This window comes from Patella vulgata, chromosome 9 (assembly GCF_932274485.2).
Source record: "Patella vulgata chromosome 9, xgPatVulg1.2, whole genome shotgun sequence".
NCBI classification, from domain to species: Eukaryota; Metazoa; Mollusca; class Gastropoda; family Patellidae; genus Patella; species Patella vulgata.
The window spans coordinates 12467925-12485391 of NC_065887.2; the positions used below are offsets into that span (position 1 = coordinate 12467925).

At 34.6% G+C, this 17467-nt stretch overlaps 1 protein-coding gene across 1 annotated transcript; it reads right to left on the bottom strand.

Annotated features, from left to right (window-relative positions):
- Positions 1–1833: 1833 nt before the first annotated feature.
- LOC130014276 (fatty acid desaturase 2-like) lies at positions 1834–8990 on the bottom strand. Its single transcript, XM_056103264.1, has 5 exons — positions 8479–8990; positions 7910–8056; positions 6395–6541; positions 5028–5132; positions 1834–1980 (listed from the first exon to the last, which is right to left on the bottom strand). The coding sequence occupies exons 1-5, from the start codon at positions 8680–8682 to the stop codon at positions 1834–1836; spliced, it is 750 nt and encodes a 249-aa protein (XP_055959239.1). The 5' UTR covers positions 8683–8990.
- Between the last annotated feature and the right edge of the window lie 8477 nt (positions 8991–17467).

A 17467-nucleotide genomic window follows, 5' to 3' on the forward strand; every position in this document is an offset into this window, starting at 1 on the left:
GAACATAACAGTAGGACGTTAAACCCCATTTCATTTCATTTCATTGCTTAGATTTTCTGTTTTATTGCGAGGTTTTTTTTTCATCTCGAGGGAAGTCTGTATTATTACAGACACTTATGACTGGCCACCGGAGTCATTCATGATTTGAAATGAAATGAAATGAAATAGGTTTAACGTTTTACTACTCTGCTCCGACAAGGCTAATGAATACTGGCTTGTGCCATACAGTGTGCTATGGGGGGAAATTTTGCTCTAGCTGTGCTACGGCCTACTCTTACATCAATTCCAACTGGCAAATGAATTTTTTCTTGCACGCCAATCTGTACACGGGACCTAGGTGTTTCGTTCCATCCGAACGACTAGACATCTGTCCTTGTCAGGTTCTCCGCCCTAGCCATTGACAAGGCGAAACCACGCAGAAAAATTCCGATGAACTTTCTCGGCCAACGCCGGGATCTAACCCGTGACCTCCAGGCTAGCGATCTAGCGTCTTACCAACTGAGCCACCGTGGTTCCCACTCATGATTTGATATATATATGGTTGTTGTTAATTGATTGCTATGTCTGGTTAATTTGTGTGCCACATTGTCCGAAGGTTTGTCTAATGGGTTTTGTTTGGGGTAGTGCGGCCGTCCTGCGCTTACTACTATATGTGAAGAATAGATGAGAGAAAGAGAGAAATGGGGTTTAACGTCCACTCGACACAAACTAGGTCATTTCGGGACTAAAATATCGTTAAATTTGTTATTTCAATAATTCGCTTCTTTGTCACGTAAACCGGGGATTCGAAACTATGCCAGTTGACTCAATGACAGGCCTTATGATACAGCGCACACGTGCTAACCATTCGCCCCCCCCCCCCGAAGAATAGATAAACGTTACTTATTATTATAACACTACTTACTAAATGGAAAATAATGATGTTGCAAATTATAAGGCAAACTATGTTTCTTTTTTTCAGCTACCTGTAAAATACATTAAATAATCTTACAAACAATCCCTTTAAAAATCTAAAGAGCCTCGTATGATTGGATTTCTTGAGTCGAAGCTCCTACTAAAAGACCTACTCTTATATCGAATTCCAATATCGAGAATAATATTATAGTTGTCCAATACTTCAGATGTCGAGTACTGCCCGTTTACTCAGAGGCGGATCTATATGACGGGACTGTTACTACAAATAACATCAATGTTTAAGGACAAGCTGTGCTTTAACTAGCTAGGTACTAGTAATATATCCGGTAGGGTAGCAAAAGGGCTTAAGGATTAAGCTTCTTTTCAATTGGACGTATGAAATGTTCCTGTATCTATTTTGTTTTTTCTTCCGTAAATATATTTGTGGTATCTATTAGTAAATGCGGGGGGGGGGGGGGGCTGAAGAAGTGGTTACCTTGGGCGCAATTTTACACCCCTTGGAGGTTCTAGACCCCAAATAAGTAGGTCCACCACTGCTTACACTACAGATAACACCAACGGTTTTATACTATATAGACGACAGTTATAAAAATTTATATAAACTACCTGTACTGGCATTACATCACCAACAACAAATAAAGCGTCTAGTCTAGTATCAGGGTCTTTATTTAACTGTAAATACATAGATACCGTACTCTGATTATAATACATATATATCGTAACCTGATTATAATACACATATACCGTACCCTGATTATAATACATATACCATGCCACGTGTGTTGACTTTAAATTTTAAATCCAGAACATTGTAGTACAGTGAGAGCATGGTATTAATTAAAATGTGTAAAGCTGATAAACAACTTTAATGACAAATAGTTTTATTGTTCCACTGAATAACAATGGTACTACCTGTAATTAAAATGCCAACTTTAATGACAAATAGATATATTGTTCCACTGAATAACAATTAGTTTGAAAATAATATATTAATACAATAACTACCACATTAGGTTTAGCATGATGTTGAAAATGCATATGGTTCCACCATTTGGCTGAAGCACCCTGAAGGTTAAAAATAAGATTAATTATTAATTAAATTTATAAGTGCAAAGGTTGTTATTGGATATGAACAACTAACTACGGGCTATTTAATTATATTTAATTATATCTAATTAAGGTGTACCATCATTAAATGCAGTGAACGATAGCTATTCACTTCAACTAAACAGCCTCAAGTAATATATAATGCACGACCCTGATAGATCTTACAGTTGAAGTACAACTCAAATGTTTTTACTAAATATGTGTTGTCAGGCAACGAGAGAGAGAGAGAGAGAAATGGGGTTTAACGTCCACTCGACACAAACTAGGTCATTTCGGGACTAACATATGGTTTTAATTTTATTTACATAATTCGCTTGCGCGTAGGGGTCTTTAGCAGTGGGAGGAAACCGGAGGACCCAGAGAAAAACCACGAGGTTGGACAGGCGACCCTACTCCTTGCCACGCACAACCGGGGATTCGAAACCGCGCCAGTCGACTCAATGACAGACTTTATGATACAGCGCGCGCACGCTAACCATTCAGCCATCCAACTCCCCATTGGTAACCAAGGGGATACTCTGTAAGAGTGTTTTAGATCATTTTAAGTCTATAAGGTGTTAACAATATTGGTAACCAAGGGGATAACCCTGGAAGAGTGTTTTAGAAGCCTTTAAGGTGTTAGCAATAGTGGTAACCAAGGGGATATCTCCGGAAGAGTGTTTTAGATCATGTTAAAGCCTATAAGGTGCTAACAATATTAGTAACCAAGGGGATAACCCTGGAAGAGTGTTTTAGATCATTTAAACGCCGGAAGAGTGTTTTAGATCATGTTAAAGCCTATAAGGTGCTAACAATATTAGTAACCAAGGGGATAACCCTGGAAGAGTGTTTTAGATCATTTAAACGCCTATAAAGTTTTACAATATTGGTAACCGAGGGGTAAGGGGGTGACTCTGGAAGAGCGTTTTAGATCATTTTAACGCCTATAAGATAAGGTGTTAACAATGTAAACGGGGGCGGGGGGGTCGAGGTAGGTAGGGGGAGAGATAACTCTGGAAGAGTCTTTCTGGCCATTTAAACGCACATAAGGTATTAACTTTATTTGGTAACCAAAGTAACTAGGCAGTGTGTTATTGAACATATTTATTGTAAACCAAAAGGAATCAATTGGATTGATGGCCGATATATAGATCAGGCGTGTGTGGGCGTATAAAAAAGGCCTTCATTTGGTGATCCATCAGAATAAACATATTATGTAAAATTTAGAAATATTGTTTGTACAGATTGCCCAAAATAGGTGGTGTTCCATTAGGCCAGGGCCCTCTTTTTCGAAATCTTAACTAAAGATAAAATCTAAATTTTAATAGATACTTCAATTTTGATTGGCTAAGAACTAAAATCAGTCTATAGTCCATGTGACATATCTCGGATTTTGGATCATCATTACCAATTTGATGAATGAATTCAACCATGATTTAAAGTTATAAGAGATAGTATAAGCTATTGACGATTTTCTAAAAATATTATTCATTTTATGCAAATTCGGGGGAAATTTTGAATTTTCGCCAACTTGGATTTTTCAAACTTTTTGTTTAGATTAAACATACATTATGCAAGAGTTAAATCTGCCTATGCAGGTCTTTATTTAGGCCTGAAATGATTTCTAAATTATTAATTAGACATTAATTAACTGATCCAAGACATTATCAACTCTCGATGGCATTGGATTTTCCGATATATATTAAACAGATTCGAATGGTTCAGCCATATTTTGATTTAATCTAAAACTGGAGGAACGAGACTTAGCTTCGAACAAACAGTACAGTGGTTGAAATTATTGCACACATCTTGTCAAACCCTCAAAGGCTAATATCTTCGCTCGCAATAGCATAATTTGAATGAAATTGTCAAATTATTCATTTTACATTATCTATTTCCGAACTATTGTAGCAAGAATGGCTATCACTTTATCTAAATAAATTGGATAGTACATGTCATATCAAACAATGAAATGACTATTATCTGAAAATTGGCCATTTTAGGACACTCGTATTAGAGATTATTTTTTATGATCAATGTTTCTGATATCTATTAAATCACTTTAGTTGACCAAATAGATAATTTAGCTTATATGGATCTGAACACGATTTGTTAGTAAACTTATGAACAGACATGAAAAAAAAAGCGAAAATGTTGCTTTTTTTTAGATTAATCTTTTATTTTAAATCTGATAGTATTGATTAAAGTAAACAACATATATCATATACCAGCAGATGCAGAATTCTATTATGATTATTTTGAGCTATATTACATACCCGTTGTTGAAACTGTTGAGGAGTTATGAATTCCTCATCGACTCGCACTATTTCAAATAAAAAAACGGTGGCCATTTTTAAAGATGATTGCCAAACTGACATTTGGCAAAGTGACCTGGAAGTCCATCAACCAATTTTGGAGAGAGAGAGAGAGAAATGGGGTTTAACGTCCACTCGACACAAACTAGGTCATTTCGGGACTAACATATTATGGTTTAATTTTATTTACATAATTCGCTTGCGCGTAGGGGTCTTTAGCAGTGGGAGAAAACCCACGAGGTTGGACAGGCGACCCTACTCCTTGTCACGTACAACCGGGGATTCGAAACCAAACCAATTTTGGACACTTTAGATCTAAGGCTAACTGAAAATCATAGTGAAACCAATTCACCAAATTGGTAATGAATATTTGCCTGTCACATGGACTACTACTATTATCCAATCAAATTACTAAAATTTGGATTTTATCTTAAAAGTTAAAATTTCGTGAAACAGGCCCCAGAGCGTGTTGCCTTTTGCCTTTGGCGAACAGTAAGAAACTTTTAATCCCCATTCTACAATTCTACATTACACTCCTTTTTCCAGTTGTGGGCGATAAGCTTACTCTTTCTAGAGTTGTGGGCGATAAGCTTACTCTTTCTAGACCATCTGATACCACTTATTACACGAACAACATTTTGTGACATTTACCTTTATTTCTATGTGAGAGGATTATTGTTCCTCCTTGTGGCTAGCGAAAACTATTCTTACCTTCATAAAACCCATACAGATTCTCTCCATAAACTCATCAATTTTATATTTGGTGCCAAAAACAGAGGTATGACCAAAATCATGAGCTAACCAACCCAACTGAACCTACAATAATTGGATGTGTGTACTATAATGATTAGAACACCTATAAACGGATATATTAATATATAATTTTTACAATACATTGTTGAGATATAATAGGTAGTAAAAGAACACTTGGCAGTTGGAATTAAAAATAAGAGTAGGCTGTAGCGCCGCCGTCATTTCCCAATCTGGTTGGTTTAGAAAATGTTCTTGTCCTCCACTGCCACATTCTCCCAAACAGAGTGCTTTCCCCATAATACAGCGAGACGTGCATGGGAGATTGCCACTGTCTATGCACCTTCCATGTCACTAAGAAACTTGACAAATGTAGAATACGAATAACTACGAATATTGTTTATATCAAATCAAGAGAGAGACTAGGCCATTTCGGGACTAGTATATGGTTCAGTTATATTTCAATACAAGGCCTTGGGTGTCTTTAGCTTTCGCAAGAAACCGGAGGACCCCGTTAAAACCCACGAGGTTGGACAGACGAACTTACGATCTATAGCTACGTCCACGCGCGTCGGGTATGCAAGACATTGTTGACATCGGGAAAGTATCTAGTCAAACTAATAATGCCGACAGAAATTATAGTTCAAAACTACAGAATTATAGAATCACCGAGCCAAGTTTGCTGCCTTTCAATCTGGATCAAATTCCGGACAGAACATAGAATAATCCCACAAGATAGTGTTTCATTACGAACATAAAACATGTGTTTTACGTTTAATAATAAAAATCTACGGAATGGACAAGACGGAGTGACAGACGGCTAAATATGCGGTTTACATTTGTATCGGGAATTAATTATGTACATTTGAATTTAAACAATATCATATTATTACTAATGTGAAAAAATAAAAACCTCACTCAACAGATCATAATGTGAAGAAATCCAAATTTCATTTAACTGATCATAATGTAGGGCACTGACAGATCAAGAAATGAAATTAAATTTGCCCAGTCGGAGCAGAACGGTAGGACATTAAACCCCGGCCATCTCATTTCATTTGTACACCATTCGGGATAATGAATAAATATATGTTATTATACAGTGGGCTATGAGGGAAATAATGCTCGGGCAGCGGTGCAACGACCTACTTTTTCAACTGTCAACTTAGTGGTGCAGAACTGTAGAACGTTATACATATTAAAATGTCAACGCAAGACTTACTGTACTGAAGGACATTTATTTTCCGATTAGTTATGACTTTTCTGTGATCAACGAAATGACCTGCACGGTGTATTTGTGTTATAAAGTGACGAGAATTTCAACCGACCTGAACTATAACTGTAAATATAAGTGATGTAAGTAAAGGCAGCCATCCAGTACCAAAATATCGTAAAACAAAATAAGCCAGAACATCTAATACAACAACATGGAGTAAATTTAACGTATAAAAGGTATAACTTGGTTCAAACATTCCCTGAAATTAAAAAAGACAGATCATGCCAGCATTCATTTGATACTAGCGAAAGAGCGGTCAGCTCTTTTTAGTTTAAAAAAAATTCTAGATATACATATATAATTACGATTGGCTGAGGTAAATTTTGCCAGTACGGCCTACTCTTATATCGAATTCCAACTGTCATGGATTCCTTTACGTACACTCCAGCATGTAAACGGGACCTCAGTTTTTCCTCCTAGCCCAACGACTAGGCGGTGTCCTTGTCGGATCCTCCATCCGACACCACGCTGGAAAATCTCTGGTTTAACTCTCTCGACCTGCGCCTTACTCACTGATAACAGTGGGTTTAAAATGTGAAGAAAGTCGCTCGGAGGTAAGGCAAGAGTTACTGTTTAGATCAAACTCAGTGGCTCAGAAGGTTAGACGCTGGCTCGCTAACCTGGAGCTCGCGGCTTCGTTCTCGGTGTTGGTCGAGAAATTGTACCCTTGTCAATAGTGCAGGACGGATGGCCTGGCAAGGACAGTGTCTAGTCGTTGCGATGGGACGAAAAACCGGTCCCATGTACACATTGGCGTGCACGTAAAATAACCCTTGACAGTTGGAATTCGAAAAGGAGTAGGCCGTAGCGCCACTGTCAGGGCAAATTCCCCATATAGCACACTGTATGGCGTATGCTCGTCTTCATTAGCCCAGTTGGTACAGAAAAGTTGGACGTTAAAGCCCATTTCATTTCCATACTCAGCACAGTAACACCTTTTCTGATGTTGTCTACATTAAAATATGATAATAGTAACCAGTTTGTTCAATTCCCAAAATAAACCAGTAACATGGCCTGTTGTATCGTGTTATAGAACAATCCAATTTCATAAAATGTCTGCAAAATAATTGTGTGGAAAAATAAGAAGAAAACAGATAACCAGACATATGTCCGGTGACCAAAGAGGTAGTTAATTCTTCGATTGCATTGTATGAAACGATATGTGGAAAACTAGTTTTATAAATAGCCAACCTTTCCGTTCTGTCTTCCGTTCTATACTTAGTGTTGAAAATGTAATTCACCAAGACTGTTAACAATATGATCAATGACATTTAACATCGCCATGTACGTTCAAATATTAATTAGAAATGTATTAGCCAGAAATGTCAATTGTGGTGTAATTACTACCAGCAATAAGGATTTGCTGTACTGCTATTGATATCATTTGTGTTCGTGTCTTATTACATGAATAATAATATAGGTTTGATTGTGCAGAAAAAGAACATTAAACCCCATTTAATATATTATTAGCCTACATAATTTAACAACAGGACAGCAATGGCGGCTCCTTTATCTTCAGCTTTTTTTCTAATTTGTAAATATTCGAAATATAAACAAATATAATTACCATTTTTGTAACAGTTTCCCTGAGATTCTGGAAGTCGACATCTATGTTGGCTGTTTTTATATTACTGGTTTGCAAAGCACCTTTGTGAATGGCCTTTAGATATTTCTTAGTAAGACCTATATTACTATGGAATGCATGAAAGGCTTGCTGGAAAAAAAAATGAAAGATTAAAATATTAGACAGCAGTACATACAGGCATGATGTTTTTTTTAAAAAAAATTAAGCCTTGACAAACAGAGAGCACCATGGCAACCAAACATTTGTTACCTTAGTTAGCACCTTATTCATTTCATTGATAATTTCTGTTTCGAAGCAGCCCCCCCCCCCCGGTTGGGGTTGGGGTTTTAAGGCTTTTTATATAAGTCGTGGGTTCGGTCCAACGCTTATGGGATCACTGTCTAAATGAAATATCAGACCTATACTGGCCACTGATGCCAAGAAAAATGGGGGGGGGGGATTACGGATTACTTGGTCCCCACCCCCCCACACGATCTCTCTCTCTCTCTCTCACGGCCCATCTACCAACAAATTTGAGCATGCATTAACTCGAAAAACATAATAAAACATACCGTCGCATCTTGTCCAGCATAATGGCTGATAACTTTACTTCCACCAGGGTGGCGTTTGGACCATTCTGTGATGTCATAAACTTCATTATCAATAACAATCCATTTATCATGACGTTTATCATGTTGTGTAATTTCCTGCCATGTATGTTGTTTTACAGAATCATTCCCTCCATTACTCGACGTATTCTGATTTCCTTTTCCCATTTCAAAAGACACATAAACCGAACTACAATAGGTCTGTCAACTAACACACAGTAAAGTCTGAAAGAGATAATAGGTTTTTTTTCCTTCACAGAAACGAAACAACCAAACGACACGTTCACTTACCAAAACGTTTTACTCTCCATAACTTGCTAGATATTCGGTGGAACGGTCCTAAATTATGAGACGTTCGCCTCTAATATTAGCAATAGTAACACTCCTACACGCTTGTCGATTCATTGATCAAATAGACGAAGGATTTTAACCAGTTCACGTGGCTAATATAACATGTAGGTAACAGCTGTACCAGGTTTCAAGGCAATCGATATAAATATGTTGAGCTAGTCGATTTCATAATCTAATAACCTAAAGCGCTCTATAAATGTATACATAGACTGACTGAAATTAACACTCCGCAGAAATAATAAAGGGAAAAAGAATTAAATAAATAAATTATTTAAATTGAGAAATGAAATACGAACTATTTCTTGTTTTTTGATTTACAATTTTCATTTCATAATTTCCCATTTTTATCTTAAATTTTGTAAATAATCTTCAGTTTTAACGACCGAATTGTCTCGTTGCGAATCGAACCCGCGACCCCAGTAAATAACACAACAATAAAATACATACAAACGTATATCGGAAGTTTTTCAGCCCCTTGGTATCAGGAGTTGTAGAGAAATAATCAGAGTATATAGTCGACATGGAGGAAAGTTGGAGGGGGGGGGGGGGCTTGAGCTGGTATCAAATAGGGAACTGGTCCTAAATATTGAAAAGGGGTAACATCGAGGGAACACATCTAATGGGAACCACACCCTGTATAGCTACGTATGCTTAAAGGAGCTAAGTCTCTAAGTTTTTCTAACTCAATATTGTCCATAATATTCGAAATTAAAAACACGAATTAAAATTTAATATTGATCAATTTCAATCAATATTGATGTTGTTTATCTTGCCGTGAAACTATAGGATCCTAATATCCAATATTTAAGACACAAATAATATTTTATAGTCAATACACGAGTCGTGTAGGCTACCCTATGGTTTCGGGTCCCATTGGGTAATGAACAAATAAAAACATATCCTACAACACATAGTCCATGTGACAGACCTGGGATTTTGGAACATCATTACCAATTTGATGAATACATTCAACCATGATTTTCAGTTAGCCTGGTGGCTGAAGTGTTGAAATTTGGTTGATGGATTTCCGGGTTACTTTGCTAAATTGCATTTTGGCGGCCATCTTTAAAGATGGCCGCCGTTATTTCATTGAAATTGAGCGCATCGGGGAAACCTTCATAACTCCTGAAAAGATCGACCTATGGATATGGAATGTGGCTTACAATGTTCACAAGAAAATGCTTCTTCTGGTGCTATATGATACTTGTTGTTGAATGAATCATATATTTTCCAAATCAACAGATTATTCTGGAAAAAGCAACCTTTTGGCATTTTTATTTTCCCAGGTTTTCATGATTTATTTTATAAGTTTACTACCAAATCCTGTTCAGAGTAATTTTAGCCAAATTATGTGTGTGGTCTTCTTAAGTTATTCAATTAGCATAAATAAATACGCCCAGTGGTCCTCCCTATACAGCTGCGGTGGCCGCAAACTCAACAAAAGTCGTAAGTAGACTGTCAAATTTAAAATGTTGAACGTCGGCGAGGCAGGGCACAAACTTAGTGAACTTTTAGCTAGTGTGTCACAATCGAAACGATATTTGGGGACGGGTTGTTTCTGTGTCAAAATTTGTCCCTAAAGACAATTTTGAGATTATGTCACTTCTGTGACGCCATTTTCGGTTGGGGTTCTGTCCGATGTCCAAAATGACCGCAAGGGAGCTACAGATGATCCGAACAATTATAGGCCAATCTCAATTCTCCCCACAATTTCAAAGATATTCGAAAGGCACTTGAGCACTCAAATTCAAACTTATTTGGAAACCTTCAATGTTCTTTATGCTTACCAATCTGGATTTAGATCAAATCATTCATGTGCTACTGCACCGATCCGAATGACAGATAATTGGCTTGATGCTATCGATAATGGTGCGATGAGTGGTATAGTGTATCTTGATTTTAGCAAAGCATTTGATCTCATTGATCATAAGCTTATTATTGAAAAACTACATCTTTATCGATTTGATAATAATTCACAAATTTCGATTGAATCATATCTTGACTCACGGAAGCAAAAAGTATGTTTAGGATCAATTACCTCCTCAATTACTACAGTCAAATGCGGGATTCCACAAGGGTCGATCGTGGGTCCTCTCCTATTCCTTATTTTTATAAATGATTTCCCACTCAATATTGAATCAAGTCAGATAGATTTGTTTGCTGATGACAGTACCCTGCATTGTTCACACAAAGATATTTAATCCATCGCCAATAATCTCCAAAATTATCTCTATTTGGTTGCTAAATGGTGTGAAAACAATGGGATGGTAATCAATCCTTCGAAAACAAAATCAATGCTGATTTCATCAAAACACAAAAGAAATCAGAAAAACCTAACTTTATCACTCCATGGTGAGAAAATTGAGACGGTTACTATCGCAAAATTACTTGGAATTCAAATTGACCAAGACCTTAATTGGGAAGCACAGATAGCAGATATGTCTAAAAAACTTGCATAAAAAATATTTCTCCTAAATAAGATAAAAGATCATTTACCTTACGAGACAGGAATTTTGTTTTATAACAGCTACATACTACCAATATTTGATTATTGCTCTATTATTTGGGGAAATGCTACCAAAAGTAGATTAGACATTCTTTTAAAATTACAAAAGAGGGCAACAAGAACTATTCTTGATGCATCGATTGAAACTCCGTCCACCTCTTTATTTACTAAACTCGGTTGGCTTACCCTTACACAGAGGATTCTTTACAATAAAATTGTCTTAGCATTCAAAATTATTACATTTAATACTCCACTTTATCTAAATTTCTATTTTATTGAAAAATCTCTTGTTTCCAAAACGGATATCTTGCTCCGTTCACAAACCAGTAAATCTTTTTTTCTTCAAAATTGCAAAACGGAATCCATGAAACGTACTTTTCATTATTCTGCATATCTTTTATGGAACAATCTGCCTTTTGATATAAAGATGTGTAAAAATGTTGAAAATTTTAAGATTAAACTGAAAAGTCATTTATTTTGCACACTGAAGGAACCATAATATTCAACTGATGACATACTTATTATTTTTAACTTGCAACTGCATTCTATTTTATTTTGTGTGTAATTATAGTGTTCTTCCTATTTTCTACTTGTATAATGTATATGTTTTGAAGTTTGGGAGTGACTTATCAAACTTCCCACTTTAAAATGCTATTGCATTTCTAATGATTTTAAATTTATCCTGATATTACATGTATATATGTCTTTGTAGCTTAGGAGGGACCCATGGAAGATTAGTTTTTTTGCAAACTAAATACGTTGCCTCATTAAATAAAGTTTTTATTATTATTATTATTATTATTATAGTATCATGCAAGGTAGGGCTTGTGATATATCATGTATAGGGTTTTCGTAGCCACTGAATTTAAAATAGAATTATTTACTGGAATTTTCGATGAAACGGAAAGGTTTGTTCCGCACAGGTATTAGCTTAGAAGGGACAAATACAATTTGTAGAACCAGATATTTGATGTTAGTGAACCCATTTTTTCTAGGACACCTGTTTCACACGAAATCTTATTTTCTATCCAGACGAACCTTCAGTATAATAATCTATATGCATACAAAGTTTATGAAAATACACATTCAAGCAGCATTTAATATGGTCTACCACCTGTAGGACACTCCCTTCAACTTAAAAATAAATTGTTTATTGGAATTTTCGATTAAACGTAAACTTTCTGTAAAATATAAAATACTCGACTAATATACCAGTTGTAACATGTTTAACATCATATCTTTCCACGCGAATTAACAATAAATTGTTCATTCGATAAAACGGAAACATTTTTTATACTTGTAAAATAAATACCTATTGTGTATATGATACGTTGAAGTCTACCATGTAATACGGAAATTTGCAACACGTTTATAAGCACCATATCTTTCTACATGAACTAACAATAAATTGTCCATTGGATAAAAAGGAGACATTTTTTTTATATATATAACTGTAAAATAATATATGAATTATCGTTTTAACATCATATCTTTTGCCTCCCTTTTCAGGGATGGACACTCAAAAGGAGTATGGTAGTTTCGGGGGTCCCTAAACTAGTCAATGTTCTCGCGTAGTTATGAATTTATGTCGTTTTTGATGAATTATTAAGATATATGCATAAGCTAAAAACACCAGGATATACTCTAGAAAGTACCATTTAAATTACAGTCAGTTTTTTCAAAAGAAATTTCGAGTCTGGTTGTAGAGAACCCTGTCGTTCACCTCACGGAGCAAAGATAAGCCTGTCCTATCCTAGGTATCATATGTGTAATTTTATGTCAACTTCACAATTGTTAGTATAAATATAACATTTACTTGACAATTATCACAATTTTCATCTGGCCTTAAAATATTTTAATTGGATTTGTGTTCCTGGTGATATAAGCTTACCAAATATGTATAGTTTGTTTAATAGGGAGGACCTTGTAGCGGAACTGTGTTTCTAAGCAAGCTAAAATTTTTGGTTGCAGGCCTACTAGACTATACGACAAAAGTTGCCGGGCATAGAGGCGTTAATGTAAAAACGGACCACATTACCATTTCTGAACGAATAAGAGATCTTAAATTCTTAACAACTGGATATATCATAAATAATTCTCAATACGGCTTAAACTGGTGCAAAGGCATAGTAGATGAAATTAAAATGACTCACTATTTTGGTGAAATGTCTTGTGATCTGTGAGATCCAAAATAATCAATTCCATATTATGCCCCATTGTATTGTTTATGGGGTGGGTGTGTGTGTGTGTGGGGGGGGGGGGGTCGCATAGGATGTGTCATTTTTAGCAGTATCATTAACATCATTTTCAGCATTATTTTTGAGTTTTTATTCATGTTCAGTGACTCTGAAAACCTTATAAAAGAGACATTATAAGCTATATAAAACAGTCATTCATGTTATGGAAATTCTGACCGCCATTTTGAATTTTCCTCATTTTGGATTTTTAAAACTCTTTGTTTAGATTAAACAAACATTGTGCAAGAGCTAAATCTGCCTATTGCAGGTCTTTTTTTAGGCCTGAAATGTTTTCTAAATTATTATTTAGACATTAATTAACTGACCCAGGCCATAATCAACTCTCGATGGCATCGGATTTCTCCGATATTAAATAAATTAGAACGTATCAGTCATATTTTGATTTAATCTAAAAATGGAGGAGCGAGACTTAGCTTCGAGCAACCAGTACAGTTGTTGAAATTATTGCACGTGTCTTGTCAAACCTTCAAAGGCTAATATCTTCGCTTGCAATAGAGTAATTTGAATGAAATTGTCAAATTATTCATTTTACATTATCTATTTTCGAACTATTGTAGCAAGAATGGCTAGCTCTTTATCTAAATCTTACGTAATGAATCTTTAATTGTAAGCTCATTGGATAGTACATGTCATATCAAACAATGAAATGACTATTATCTGACATATTGGCCATTTTAGGAAATTTTGTCGCCATTTTGAATTTCCGCCATCTTGGATCTGGGACACTCATATTTGAGATTATTTTTTATGATCAATGTTTCTGATATCTATTCAATCACTTAAGTTGACCAAACAGATAATTTGGCTTATATGGGTCTGAACACGATTTGTTAGTAAACATACGAACAGATATGAAAAAAAAAATCGAAAATGGTGCTTTTTTCAGATTAATCTTTTATTTTAAAACTGATAGTATTGATTAAACAACATATATCATATACCAGCAGATGCAGAATTATATTATGAACATTTTGAGATATATTACATATCCATATAGGTGAAACTGTTGAGGAGTTATGAAGGCTTCCCCCGACTCGCACTATTTCAAATAAGATGGCCGCCAAACTGACATTTGGCAAAGTGACCCGGAAGTCCATCAACCTATTTTGGACACTTTAGACCTAAGGCTAACCATAGATAATACCGTATGATTGCCGACTCATGAATTCTCGACGTTATGTTGCGAAACGCGTGAAACGGCGAGAAAGGTGGTTGATCACTTCCGGTCTTCTGTTCTCGCTGTTTGTTTACTATAGGCCCAGTAGCGATATTTTTATTTAGCGCTTTCTTGTAGTATTAAATGTGGCATCATCTGGTTAAATGGTAACGAGAAATAGAAACAATGTTCGAGGTAAGAATAAAAATGAATATCTTATAATTTTGATATTATATTGTATTATAAATAAGTATTACATTTCATGAAAATCTCGACACGTGTGTTGTCCAGTTAAGGCAAAGTTTGACAGCTTTGACCTACTTTTAAAAATCGGCAAAATAGAGTTTTCAATTCATTAATTTGTAAAATAATACTTGCAGATCATTAATAAATCGTAAATATATAAAATACAGTTTGGTATGAATAATAACATTGCTGTGTTGGCTATATATAAGCTTTTAATTACACAATTTTTTAAAAATCTTTTGTATTTTCAGCAGAACGTACTGGTACCCGTCTTTTGTTTGCTACCTAGGGGCCTAGGGGAGTGCCAGCTTGTGAAGCAAATATATTTCATGTTGATTTATTGTGATACTGATAAATAATTGTATGTTTTATTTATGTTATTTACTTCTTTTCATATTGTTTGTGTGTGTGTGTGGGGGGGGGGGGGAGGGGGTATACATATTGAGACACTAGACATTAATATATTGATAAAGTATTTTATTTTATGTATCTATTTATTTATATTTTTTTTTTTTATTTCATTTTTTTTGGGGGGGAGGGGGGGGGATATTATTATTTTCATTATTTTATTTGTTTTATTTTAATACTCAACAAGGGATTTGGTTTAAATTAAATTATTATATCATTATTGATTTTAATTTTGTATAGTTGAATTAAGCATAATTATTTAATTTTATGTATTTCAAACATCAGAAAATAAACCATTCAAGCTATGTGTAATGTGTTTGTATGGTTATGTTGATGGTTAAATAGGTTGAGAATTGAAGCCAAATGACCAATTTTCGCAAAAAAGGGATCTGCCAGTTGGTGTTACAGAATTCAGTCAATTTTGCTCCGATATTGATAAGGTTGGTTTTGTTACAATGCTGAGATGTATGGCTTTTCAGGAAATAACACGGTTCTGGAGAAAAATTAATATTTAAAAATAGCTGCCGGTCGATATTTAAGGATATCGGTTTACTGTTCCGTGTAATTAAATTAATCATTAAAAATATAACCTACAATTTTTGTTTCAATTAAATAAGTTAATCTTAACAATAATATTAGGCTATTGCATTTTTTGATTTAAATAATTTAGTCTTATCAGTTGAGGAAGAAAGAGTTGGTATTTCAATCTAATAAGGTGCCTATAAATTATATAATTATTCATCCAATTATGTAACATTAACATTGTCTGATCGCTTTATTTAGTAATACATTTATTAATTTATCATAAAAGTATTGTTAATTAAAGATGCGTTTTTAAATGTTAAACAGGCATGATGTGAGAGCTAAATCTGCTTATTGCAGGTCTTTCTTTGGGCCTTAATGTTATGTAAATTATCAATTAGACATTTATTAACATGAAAAGACCATAATCAACTCTTGATGCCATCTGGTTGCTCAGATTTTAAATAGATTAGAACGGTATGGTGGTAAATTTTCAATATATTCAATTTGCATTATCTATTTTTGAAATGTTATAGTTAATAACGAGAACGACCAGCTCTTTATCTAAATCTTACATAATTCCCCTTCAAATTTATGTCTATTATTGTTATTGTTTTATTTTAATTTAGGACATAAAGAAATATATTTTGGTTCTCGCTTGGATGACGTGTTTTAATTTTTTTTTTTTTTAAAAAACCCTAACAAAACAGTCTTGTTAATTACCCCGGTTACACGAAGTAACTCTGTAAAAAAATTTGACTAGATCTATAGGCTAATTTGTCAAGTATGCAAACAAGTTAAATGTTAATGACATGAATGATACTGGATACCGTAATCATATATTCATATAAACAACATGATGAGATAAATGTAGTGCCTTACAATTTTTAAAAACTCATCTGTTACAAACAAGTGATAACTTAGAGCTAAAGACTTCGTGTAGGTATGTTTTGCCAAGCGCTATGAACACAATTTTTGCGGAATTTTGGCGCTATAGAAATGGACGTTCATTATATTTATTTATTTGGTTCTTCTGGAAAAATACATACATCTATTTAAACACCAAAAGTACTTGGCTGTACTGTTCAAAAGCTTATAGTTCCAAATTTTTAAACAAAACATCTTTCACATGATTTAATTAGCTATTTATTTTTATATCGAAGCCCGAAGAACAGGAAATCAAATTGGTGTGGCCAACATTGAAATATCAGATATCAAGGATGAAGTTGCCTTTATCAACTCTTGTAAATCTTTTAATGTACAGGATTCCTGGAAGAATCTATTTTAGAACAAAAATTCCTTTTCATTGATAACTAAAGCAATAATTCCTTTTTTATTTAATACTAATAGTGGTTTTTTTTTCCTTATATATAATTGTTATATCTACTGAAGCTAATTTAATTTCTCAACAAAGCCTAGATCAAAAAGACTATGAAATAATTGCTTACATTGGGGTGGATTTATATAAGTAAACTTTTTCCCAGTTGTGCAAGCTGAAAAAAAAGT